The sequence below is a fragment of the Haliotis rufescens genome, unplaced genomic scaffold, assembly GCF_023055435.1.
Source record: "Haliotis rufescens isolate VD_foot unplaced genomic scaffold, xgHalRufe1.0.p SCAF_8, whole genome shotgun sequence".
NCBI classification, from domain to species: Eukaryota; Metazoa; Mollusca; class Gastropoda; order Lepetellida; family Haliotidae; genus Haliotis; species Haliotis rufescens.
The window spans coordinates 26,527,064-26,539,935 of NW_025964372.1; the positions used below are offsets into that span (position 1 = coordinate 26,527,064).

The 12,872-nt window shown below is 38.5% G+C and overlaps 2 protein-coding genes across 5 annotated transcripts in view; both read left to right on the forward strand.

Annotated features, from left to right (window-relative positions):
* LOC124143458 (TNF receptor-associated factor 2-like) overlaps nt 1–12,872 on the forward strand; it is a 39,944-nt gene that overhangs the window by 7,225 nt on the left and 19,847 nt on the right. The window contains exons 1-2 of one of the 4 annotated variants that reach the window (XM_048389954.1): nt 6,405–6,483; nt 11,452–11,686. In XM_048389954.1, the coding sequence (XP_048245911.1) occupies nt 11,511–11,686 (176 nt within the window). In that variant the 5' untranslated portion in view covers nt 6,405–6,483; nt 11,452–11,510. Of the gene's footprint in view, nt 1–6,404; nt 6,484–7,223; nt 7,288–7,478; nt 7,502–11,451; nt 11,687–12,872 lie in introns of those variants that run through there. The other 3 variants (XM_048389953.1, XM_048389951.1, XM_048389952.1) reach the window with 3 other exon arrangements.
* Nucleotides 1,208–1,887, forward strand: LOC125377075. Its single transcript, XM_048389956.1, has 2 exons — nt 1,208–1,501; nt 1,695–1,887. The coding sequence occupies exons 1-2, from the start codon at nt 1,208–1,210 to the stop codon at nt 1,833–1,835; spliced, it is 435 nt and encodes a 144-aa protein (XP_048245913.1). The 3' UTR covers nt 1,836–1,887.

Below are 12,872 nucleotides of genomic sequence, written 5' to 3' on the forward strand. Positions count from 1 at the left end.
GACGTCGTGTAGTGGACGACGTTATTTTTGATAGGGAAGTGTCTTGTTAGTTGTTCCCCACAGATGTAGCTGGGTAACGCAGATAAACGCAGTGGCCGAACGATCGCATCCAAAAGTGGGAGAGATATGACAATCGGTATTAGGAGAAAGTTACAGATGATCTCAACGTGGGAAATACGCCCATCATGGTTTATTCTCCCTGCAGTGTTTTATTGTACGATAAACAAAAACCCGCTCATCGTTTATTTCCTAAATAGTGAGTGAGCAAGTGAGTGAATATGGTTTTACGCCGCTTTTAGCAATATTCCAGCAATATCACGGTGGGGTACACCAGAAATGGGCTTCACACATTGTACCCATGTCGGGAATCGAACCCGGGTCTTCAGCGTGACGAGCGAACGCTTTAACCACTAGGCTACCCGACCGCCCCTCCTAAATAGAGGTCACCCATCTCAGGAGCAGACCTCAAGCAGCAACAAGAACAGCAGCTGTAGTCCAGGGGCCAAGGTAGCAGTATCAGCAGACACGACTCGACGACGTCTCCAACTCCACTGCCGACGTCCACATGTTGGACCAATTTTGACACAATACCGTCAGCGACGTGTACAGCGGGCACGGCGACGTGCCCATCTCGCGACCATCTTTCGCATGCTGGCGGTCGTACACGTTACGCTGATTGCTGTGTCATTCTGGCTAACAGATGGGTAAGGAAGTGTGATGGTTTGGTGAGCTTTCAGCTAAAACCACAGGTCCTCGGGTTCCCATCGGCCGTCAGGCATTCTTCCACACAGAAACTTGTTAACTCGACCGACCAGACGACGTTATACTGCCTGTCAGCACGAAGCTAAACTATGCATATGGAATCCCGTTAACGCACATGTTTTTATACCCATTCTTGGGTTGTGAATGGGTGTCGTACCGGGTTAGCGAAAATCCAATTTTCTCTAGTATCAGTAAAGCGAAAACCCAAGTTGGGGTATTTGTCCTACGAAGGCGAAAATGAGTAATTGCTATAAAAACACCGGATTACCGTAGTTTAGATTAGCGCCCGTGCTGTTGCAAACAGAGGAGAGGAGAGGAGAGGAGAGGAGAGGAGAGGAGAGGAGATTTACTAGAGAGTCGTTTCGTAAAAAAAATAATACAGTTGGATGTTTAAACACAGGAGTGGAGATGATCAGTTTCTTAATTGAACAAACAATTAGTTGATATGGGTTATGATACCGATGGGTTTAGAGGAGAGTCGTTTCTTAAGAATACATACAGTATGTATTTGATGGTATATATAAAGATTGCAACTTATTTATCTATGTCCAAAATGGCTAATGCACAAGTTCGAGTGACCATGGTTGATACCGTGCGAGGTGGTCAGCACTTGTTTTATGAGAGATTCAAGTTTCGTTGTAAGAAAACGGTCCGTGAGAAGAAGTATTGGAACTGCGTTGTTGCTGCCTGCAGAGCGTCGGTGATCACTGAAAACGGCATTCTTCAAGCGGCTTTGCAGGTAAGAAAATAATGCACATGATAATGATGATAATAATCTTAAAGACATAGACTCAAAAGACTTTGCTTATCAAACTATTCAGTTATTTATTTTACTTATTATCATTACTTATTTTTAGATACCACAGGTATTTGTCACATGTATGTATTTGTTTATAGTTAATGTTAGTTAAAATGCAATTATTTAATTGCAGGTGAACCATACCCACCAACCTATCCGATATGAGATGGAAGTGGCATCTTTCAAGACCGAGCTCATCCACTGTGCTAAGACGGAAACAACACCGATTCCAGCCATATACGGAGATGAGAGATACGGACTACAAGAACGATGATGAAGTGCGACGACTGGTGAGAAGAGCCGCAGCCATTCGTCACCACTCGCCCCTTTCCGTAACCTGCAAGAAGACTCGTCCCCCTCTCGATGAATGTTATGTGCGAAAATACGACAAACCAATCAGAATGCGCGTATGATTTCGAGTTCTTTGTCAAATTATCCCTCAGAAATAATTTTTGATTTTACATATGTCTTGCATCTAAAAATATACCCAAGGCACAGTTAAATGTGTTCAATCATACTGTATAATTCCGCATGTCCCGATGTCCTTTAAATTGCATCAGAAATATATATAATATATGGGGAAATATATGTGAACCATTACGCAACGAGTTGACAATTTTTTTAGGTATGCCCGTTTGCGCTAAGACGGAACCTAGTCGCAAAAATGGCCATGAGAGGGGCACGAGTCGCTATTCGGCTTGTCCCGGAATAACACGAGTTGGTCACGAATGGAGCCGCAGCCTTGCCTCTGCTTCCCTTGGACAAGGTCGACGACGTCTGGCTCCAAGCCATCGCTGACAGTCCCGCGGGTCCCGCGGGTCCCAAGGTCGCGGCCTTCATGGACTACGTCGCGACAACGTGGGTGGAAGGACGCCAATTCGGACCTGAGATCTAGAACCATTTTGGTAACCAAGGGCATCGCACTAACAATAACGTCGAGGGGTGGAATCACAAACTCAACAAACTTGCCAGGAAGAGCCATCCGAACATTTTTGAAGTTGTTACGCTATTTCAAAGAGAACAATCCACCACCCCGAAAGAGAAGATGCCGGATGATTGACAACCATCTTCAGGCTCTGAAAGACAATCTCGTCAACAACGTCATCGGCGACGTTGAGTACACAGATCACGTTGGTGACCTGATCCACTTAGAGTGAATGACTTGAACACAACGTGTATGCCAGTGCAACCGCAAATTTATTATAGAATGTATTTATGTATTTACCATTATATTTTAAGATATAAGTTATTGTTGTTTTTGTAGAAATTATAATGTACATCTATGAAATATTAAAGTATTAGAGTTATTAAATTTGTTAAATGTAAAGTACTTTTGTGCAACTATACTATACTTCAGCATCTTATAAATTACTACTGTAATTACGGTATACGCATTTCTGTGTTTTTCTTGTAATTTGAGAGTCCCGGTATAGCAATATCCCGTGTTTACTGTAGCGTGACCAGTCTTACTGTAGCTTCACGAAAGCGAAGAGATTTTAGAGTTGATTATGCTGGGGTTCGCTCTCCCGGCCCAGAACCTGTGAATGCATGGGGCTTGCATAAAAGTCAACTTTTGCATGGAATGCATGCTTTTCTGTAGCAGTTGCGTTTTTGTGACTTGATTCCATACATGTACTACAATATTGAAAACCATACTTTACTTGTTTGAAAAATATACTAAAATATTGATGTCACAGGAACTTTTGTTCTTTCATTCTTTATTGAATGTTGGATTTACGTTTATCAATGTTGGGGTTCTCTGTTACATAAAAAAATCTCGCCCGACTCATTGTTGTTATAGTTTCCATAAAGCGCAGAGTTCGTTCCCCTGTTATATTTTCTATATCGCATTTGTGTCAATGCTTGTGTCTTTATTTTCGCAATTTATAAAATTATATCAGTCTACATATGTAAAATAAAATAAAAGTTTCGCATCAGTTTTTACATCTAAAATCGTGTGGGACGAACGGTTTTAACAATTGAATTTTAACTATACAGCTTAGTATTTATTACCTTAACAAGGAAATACGTGTGCTCAAATAGTTGTATGGTATATTTAATATTTTTCTCGCAAAAGTACTTGTACTTTGTTTCGTTTTAAATACAATTCCTGGGTTATCTATACTATTGAAAGAAATATTTGCTAACAAGTGATTAAAAACTGTCTGTTGAACAATTGCATTCTTTATAAACCGGTGATTAACGGCATATAGATGTAATCCATTAAATATAACAATTTTTTGAAGTTTTGACAGCAAAAGTTAAGCACAGATTTTCGTATCGAAAAATCAAATAAAGAATAGGTTCCCATGCTCGTTCGGTTTTGAAATGTCGTCAAAAAGTAGAATAGTTTGAACATCGTCCAAAATTCACTTTCCAATATATGTTTGAATGAAGTTTACTGATCAGTATATAACATTTTTAATATTTAAGTGTACATCTTCCCGTTTTATGTTAAAAAATATATAGATACTGGAGACCATTCAGACAATAAAATCGTTGTAAAGTATAGGGTCAACGGGAAAATACTAGTAAATGATCCTCGGTAATGCTGTCAAGCCAAACATCATCGAACTACGTTCTGGAATAGATTTGACACATTTACAAAGTATTTCGCTCCTCAGCCAGATTTAAAATGAAATCAGACAAATGATTTTATTAGCTCTACTTAATTTGAAAGGATAGAAAAGGACTCCATTATATATGTGTATGTTCACGTTAACTAGTGGCGTGTTCCAACATAACTTGACAATTCCTAAATTATCTATCTTTGCGAACAACAATTAGTGTCACTTTTAAATTTTGAAAAGAATTATGGATCTAGATAGACCCAGTATACATCACGTAACATCAGACTTGAACGCGCATGTTAAATGCTGAACGCCTGCTGTTCGATCAAAGGTCTCGTCTAGTCATTGTCATTTAAAATATCGTCCCTTATTTTCGTCCTTGACTTTGTAAGCAATGTGTTTACATAAAGTTCGGCGCGCCCGCGAGAGGACCGTTTGAAGGGTAAATAATGAAGTATTTATTTGCACATTATTTCAATTCTAATAGCTATAGTGCGGTAACAATACACTGATTATAATATTTAATGGGTTTGCAAAATGTCTTTGCATAGCACACACGATCTTCCCGAGGCAAGAGAGTTAACTGACTATAAAAGTCCAGTTTCCACCCATGCCGAACTTAGCTGGTATACATTTTGACTGGACTAACGAGTTTATGCTTAGTCCAATCAAAATCGAGCAACGAAATCGAAATCTGGTTCGTAAACTGTCATGCAGATTTCGGTCGATTGCAGGATTTGCAAAGCATTTTTCGCGACGATTTTATTGAAAAAGAAGAAAAATTACTGCTTAATGAAAAAGTACCCTAAATTTAGCTGCTTCCTGCTTATGGGACCAACCCATCAGGACCCTCAGATATGCCCCCAGTGTGCCAAGCTTGTCATACCGGCCAACAAAATACAATAGGTGGCTACAGTTTGTGAACAACAAGGGAATAACAATAACACTGGCAGATCTTATAAAGGTATTTTAGGCCATTTTATTTCCATGGTGCATCAATCCGCATGGCCATGTACAATATGTATTTCAATACACAGGTAATGTAAGGATAATTATCTCGATATGCTAGAATGACAACACAAGGCATGAATTGAAATACAGTTTGAACAAAATGGTGACAAACTGTTTCTTCCTTGTTCATGTTGTTAACTGTCCATCAAAATAAGCAACAAGGAAGTGACAAGGATCCCAAACAGAAATGATTTGCAGAGCTCCAGATAAGCTGCGTATCTGCGTAAAATACGCATCAGAAATGCAGAAATACGCAGTAAAATAAAATCCAAGCGTATCAAATACGCAACGAACATTACAGATACACTACAAAAATATAACTTGTGCGTTTCATCAAAATATTGTGAAATAACCCTGCGTATTCGATTAGCAAATCCGCAACTTATTTTGAAATTATAAACGGGCATTCCGTCAACCTTGCCAAACTCCACGATGACAGTTACATCATGATCATTTGCCATCACACTTTCTTGTGGAAGTATCGTGGTATTTTTTAGTCCTACAAAGCTCTCGAACCCACACGACACCAGTTTGCAGGGACTTGATGATTAGTGTTTTTAAATATTTAACTTAAATACCCACATGTGTAAAAACTAGTGGGTAACAGAAATTTGAATACCCAGATAGAATTACTGATACCCAATGCTTTTAAAATGCATGGGTAAAATACCCACAACACCAAAAGCTTATCTGGAGCTCTGATTTGTATGACAGGGATGTCTTTTCAAGCTCACATTTATCCCTATTTGGATAGGGCTCTTTTGTTGACTAACCCGAATACTCAAGGTAGCCGTTATATGTAACAGTTACTCATAATATGCCTATACAGTAAACTACGGTTATAACGAACACGCTTATAACGAACTACTGTATTACGTTCATTAAGAGAGACATTATTATTGTTGTTATGGTATACGTATCGCAAATGTCAAGCATCTGGACAACAAAACTCCTAATGTATAATAGTTACGGAACAGAAACACGCCGAGGGGGTATTTTACATGATAATTTAACAACTGGGCTGATCCAGCATTTTTAAAAGGGATTTCGTATGGGGCTAGATAGATAGGAAATATAGATAAAAAGATTAGGAATAATACATAAATATGATCTGGAGCACAGGTGTACATAATCGAATAGTTATAAAAAATAATGAGAAAATATGACAAAAAGTATTTACCTTCTTAGTACGTAGTGCATAACCTACATACGCGATTGCATTACTATTAATAAACATTACGTGATTCGACGTAAGTGTTATTTCATATGGCCTCACGAACTGGGATAGGCAGATATACAGCTTTAGGGCAGCGACAAACGCAGTAGCTGGTCATACACCAGGTAACGTATTTAAAACATTGCATGTATATTGTGGTATAGGCATATTATATTATGCTGATATATTTTTGTTTACATTTTACTGACAACGTTTCATCGAAATTTTCTGGCTAATACGTTTCTGTTACAAACTGTCACAGAATTGTGTGCATCAAGTCTTTGAATGACATTTAGGGGTTATATATATGTCAACTTCATTTTTATGAGGGACAACATTTTCGGGGTACATATATGTGCTTACTCCTTCATCAGGTGAGGGGGCGGTCGGGTAGCCTAGTGGTTAAAGCGTTCGCTCGTCACGCCGAAGACCCGGGTTCGATTCCCGACATGGGTACAATGTGTGAAGCCCATTTCTGGTGTCCCCCGCCGTGATATTGCTGGAATATTGCTAAAAGCGGCGTAAAACCATACTCACTCACTCATCAGGTGAGTACGTGCTTCTCAATCATCACCTGATGGAGGTGTAAGCATATACTCCGAAACGTTAATTTGTTCCTCATTATAAGAATTTAATTGACATCCATAAATTCTCGCTCTCATCTGTTGGTAAAACTTGTATTCTATATCTCTAGAACTAAAATAACCCCATAAACAGTCATTATCGGTACATAGGATGAGTCCGATCTCTGGAAACAACTAGAAAATACGTACGCTAGAAAAAAAGAAGATCTATACTATTTTTAGATGGGGTTTTCCCACAAATAATTTGTGATAAATTTAGAACAAGTTATAAATATAGCCAACCACATTTGAACTAGGGGACTGTGCGAAGACTGGTTTCAGAGATATTATACGTCGGATTTCATGGTAAATACGGGTTTGTTTGGTAAAATATATAACATACTAGATAGAACAGCCCTCGTTCTACCTACAGGGGTATAAGAATCGCTGTAAGTTGCTTTGTTTGTAAGCTAGGCCTTATCGATAGCCTTCAATGGTGGCAGGTGCGTCCTTAGCGGCCATTTTCCTTTGGCTAGGACTCTGGGTGGTGTCTGTTAGGTCTATTTCCCATAATTTCAAGGTAACTGAATTTGATGTGTTGTGTCATAAAGTCACAATGGGATAAAACGTTTTATGTCACCTAAAACCATTAGAGTCGCGGATGAAATTCTTTGTTGACTAATAATAGCATGATTATCAAGTATGAATCAGTCGTCAGAATTTAATGAACGTGACCATTGTCATCGCACTGTCATAGTCTTTGGACTATTAAAGTATTGTCACATCCATTTATTTCATCATTATTCATATTCATCCATTTATGTGTCGTTTTTTTTTAGTTTTGAACAGACAGTAAAATTGGCGAGTCATTCGCGAGTTTACTCATGGTGATGTGTCATAAATAACTAAAAAAATCCCACATACACAATGGTGCTTGTGTTATTCCTATATTTATTCATTCAGACAGTTTGTCTTCTATCAGATCATATAGATGTATTTTGAGTATTTCAAGTACATCGAAATTAGGAGGAAATCCAAAATGGTTATTTGAAAGGGGTTGAACTCTTTCTCAGTGACATCCCAGGAGACGAAAGAGAGGGCAAGAGAGAGACTGGACCATGTAACTAATATTCTATAGTAACAAGCTCGCAGAAGAAGCCAACAGAGTAATCTGTCTCAACAGGACTCGGATTGATCTGGATTTTTGTCAATCCTGGGCCTCATTTACAGCCCTGAATTTACTACAGTCAATATTTCTTTCATCCTTATCTTAATTTCCTGTTTAGCTATCTCATGTTGTAATCTCAGTAAGTAGTATACAGACGTACCTATGTCTAAACTGGACGCAACTGTCAGTCCCACAAAATGTTTAGATTTCACTGTATTTGTAATTCCAACAAAAGCAATTCTGTAATTTCTATGTAGCAGGCTAGGAGTCATCCAAAGGACGACATCCACACCTTGTCAGCTTTTTACAAGGGTTAACCTCTTTGGTCTCGTGGACAAGGTGTCCAACATCGGATCATAATCCTATCATGGGAATCGGAAACTTTATGGCTGCAACATCTATGACAAGGAAGCTGTGAATATTCATGTTTAAAAGCTTGAAGTCTTTTGATAGGCATTAACAAGCTGGTCGACCATGGAGACATGAAGTATTCATGGATATGACGTTACAAACAATATGGTAGTTGTTACCCATACCAGTTCACATCTTCGTCGATATGTTGATAATAATTTACATTTGCCAGTGAGGTTTCACAGCAATGAAATCATACTTTCCCTTTACTATGTGGGCCTGATCACTCAACTGAGACCGGTATGCACTTGTACTACAAAGACGTGAAGCTTTCTTCACAATCTTATGGGGATTTCTTTGTGGAAACAGGTTATGTAGGGTGCAATATCAGTTATGTGAATAGACTTGTTCAAATTTTGATTGGGTTGGGCATGGACACATAATACCGTATTTGACATAAGAGATCTGCTCTAATAAGAACACTGATATTTGCTAATATATTTGCAAGTGAAAAATCCAAATAAGCACCCCTTCCGATTGATCAATGTAAACAAAACTCATTTATTCATGAACGAATACGCACTTGAAACATTCGTTATTACCATTCCCACATACTTATACACAAATCCATGTGGTATTGTAATGTAGGCCAAATAGGTCCCCAGTGTTGCAAGCTTGTCATACCGGCCAACAAAAGTCGAAATCCAAATCTGGTTCGTAAACTGTCATGCAGATTTCGGTCGATTGCAGGATTTGCAAAGCATTTTTCGCGACGATTTTATTGAAAAAGAAGAAAAATTACTGCTTAATGAAAAAGTACCCTAAATTTGACCGCTTACTGCTTATGGGACCAACCCATCAGGATCCTCAGATATGCCCCCAGTGTGCCAAACTTGTCATACCGGCCAACAAAAGACAATATAGGTGGCTACAGTTTGTGAACAACAAGGGAATAACAATAACACTGGCAAATCTCTTTAAGGTATTTTAGGCCATATTATTTCCATGGATCATCAATCCACATGGCCATGTACAATATGTATCTCAATACATAGGTAATGTAAGGATAATTATCTCGATATGCTAGAATGACAACACAAGGCATGAATTGAAATACAGTTTGAACAAAATGGTGACATACTGTTTCTTCCTTGTTCATGTTGCCAAGTGTCCATCACAATAGGCAACAAGGAAGTGACAATGATCCCAAACAGAAATGATTTGTATGACAGGGACGTCTTTTCAAGCTCATATTTATCACTACATGTATTTGGATAGGGTTGTTCTTTTGTAGGGGCGGTCGGGTAGCCTATTGGTTACACCGTTCGCTCATCACGCCGAAGACCCAGGTTCTGTGTGAGCCCATTTCTGGTGTCCCCCGCCATGATATTTCTGGAATACTGCTAAAAGCGGCGTAAAACCAATCTCACTCACTCACTCTCACTGTTCTTTTGTAGACTAACATCTAGTCTCTTAAATGAACATATTTTACAGAAGAAGCAGTTGTTAGATTATTGTTATTAAATATAATAAAAAGGAGCCCAGAGACTTTCTTCATATTCAGATACTGCTGTAATCTAGACTTGCCAAACATTATAGACTTGCATAGGCTGTATTGGATATATTTGTTTCAGGGTCTGTATGAAGACTATTTTGTTGGGGCATACTTTGTGTCGTTCTGTACTGTGTGATACAGGTCCACATGTATCATGTGTCATATCAAAGGTCACATATTTTAGTGTTTAACCCTTATTAATGGTTGCAGATAATCTTGTCAGTGCCAAGCGAAACAGTCATATGTGGTAACCTTTGATCCCAACATTTACAGTTAAATTGACATAGGACTGTATTTGTTATCTATTCAGCTGGTACCAAAGACAGCGTTAGAAATTGGCACTAGTCCTATAGTCCTTGCCAAACTGCCCAATGGTAAAGGTATCATAAGGACTAGTATAAATGTGCCCTTTTAAAGGGTTTTGCTATATGTTATCATTATAAGGACTGGTGGACAAAAACTGTTAGTTTCTAACCCTGAAAGATTAACATCTTTTCCTTAAATCTTAATCCAACAAGAAAATACAGCAAAAAGCACAATAATAACAGTAGTCCTTAATTTTTACATTTTCAGATGTAATGTACAGTTTTTACTCCTATCTTCAGGTATATATAGATAAAAGTCTGAAAAATATATTCGTATTCGACGTAATAAGCGCCCAGGGCGCTCTCAAAATTAGAAATAGGGGGCTCTTATTAGAATATTATTTTGGTGGAAAAAACAGAGTTGAAAGATAAATTTCGTGGTTTATGCTGACAGCCTGAAATGTTAATGTACGACAGATATATTTTTCCAGAACTTCATTGCCCATAATTAAGGGTGCATATAACACACGAGTGTGTATTATACGCGAATAAATAACTCTTGTGTACATTGATCAATCGGAAGGGGTGCTAATTGGGTTTGTTCACTAGTCAATATGTTAGAATTATCGCAGTGGGCGCTTATTAAAGCGGGGCGCTTATTACGTCGAATATGGTAATTAGCCTTACCAGGATTTTTCTTGATGCGGAAATGTGTGTCAAGTACACACAAATGTGTAGAATGTATGCAGAAAAATAATATGGTGTCTCTCATGATGCACAGTAATATTCCTTGCTCCAATTCCTTGAAAATTATTTATAGGGCTGTCGGGTAGCCTAATGCTTAAAGCGTTCCCTCGTCACGCCTGGGTTCGATTCCTGATATGGGTACAATGTGTGAAGCCCATTTCTGGTGTCCCCCGTCGTGATATTGCTTTAATATTGCTAAAAGGGGCGTAAAACCGTACTCACTTACAGAGGAGAATTATAAAGGTACTGTAATTAGGGCCTTGAAATTAATTATTGGGACCCCAAGACATCCGGGTTTGTTTGTGGAATGGGGCTCTAGTTATATTTCCTTATGGCCAAATTGAAACCTAGATTTCGAAGGAAATAGAAATGGCTTATTCATTTGACATTCCTTTTTTTTGCAGATACATCAGTATTCAAATAAAACCAGCATCAGGTCAATAATATCCATTTGAACTTGAAGATGGCCTCAGCATCTGCAACGTCAGCATCAATAATGGGAGGATACCCTACGGACATATTTCCATCGGGATTTGATCAAAAGTTTCTTTGTGGGCTTTGCAAAAAGATTTTGCGAGATCCACGCCAGAACTTTTGTGGGCATAGATTCTGCATGGGATGTGCTGAGAATACCTTCAGGTTTGTACAAAGGCTTCTTTTCAGAGAACTTTAAGCAATTTTGATTTCTTGGGGGGGAGGATTCAGATTTGGGGTGGATAGATTCAGCTGACAAAATATGTTCCTTATTCCAACGTAAAAGTAACTGATCGTATAAAGTTGGTGTCACAAGCAGACAAGTTTACAACCTGTTTGTCAGGCTCCATAACTTGGTGAAAAGGCTGTATATAGTATTTGTATCTACACTTGAACATAAGCAAATCAAAGTTAATTTCCCGTGGAGGCTTCGACTTAGGTGATCTTGTCAATCATCTAGTTTGTCCTGCCTATCTCAGAAAGCACTGTACACTTTCACTGTATACTTGTTAAGTTAACAGCCTCGCTGAAACTTGACGCTAGAAATAGATACGATTTCTCACAATCTCTATCAAGAATTGAAACTTCTAGTATCAAGTCAGATTCCTAGAAATATCTTTGCCAGCTTGCTGGGACGATCTAGATCCCAACTTAGATGTTGGTTCTGTGTATCAGTATCTAAGATGAGGTCTTCCGCCAGACACTCGGTGAACCGAAGGTGGACATTGTCTACCAAGAACGAAATAACGAAATGTTCAAGAATGAAATAACCAAGATCAGTTAATCATAATCTTCCACAGAACATGGTATATTCTGTTATTCTTACAACAAAAAACAGTACATTTTCAATATTATAGCTATGTTCAAAATCAGAATCCTGTGGTGACATCTGAGAGACACCATTGCTGGTGTCATGTATGCGATATTTGAGCATCACAGGTCTTGTGATATGAGTGCCTGCCTTCCTTAAAGCCACCTGGATAAATATCACAAATATTCTTTACACATGGAAACCCCAATGTGAATGTACTGTTGACAATTATCCACTACCAATACATAACATGAATTGATAATGCTGTTTAGAAAGTTGTCAAATGTGACATATAATATATTTGGAATTATACTTTCTTAGCAAAGATCAAATTCTAGTAATAAGTTTTTGGTAGAGTCTCATCCGGGATTTGAACCCACACTCTCAGAGAGAGCACCTAATTGCCAGCACACAAACTCAATGACCTAACCCACTCAGCCACCAAGGCTTCCATATAATGGAAGTACGACAACTGCAGAACACATAACACCACCACGCACCATACATTAAGAATGCATTATTGTGGTTACAAAGCATAAA

Bases quoted from the DNA above. Each gene is read 5' to 3' on its own strand.
- LOC125377075 (XM_048389956.1), top strand. From the start codon at position 1,208: ATGGGTTATGATACCGATGGGTTTAGAGGAGAGTCGTTTCTTAAGAAT. The intron at 1,502-1,694 runs GTAAGAAAATAA...ATTTAATTGCAG, and splicing joins TTCTTCAAGCGGCTTTGCAG to GTGAACCATACCCACCAACC.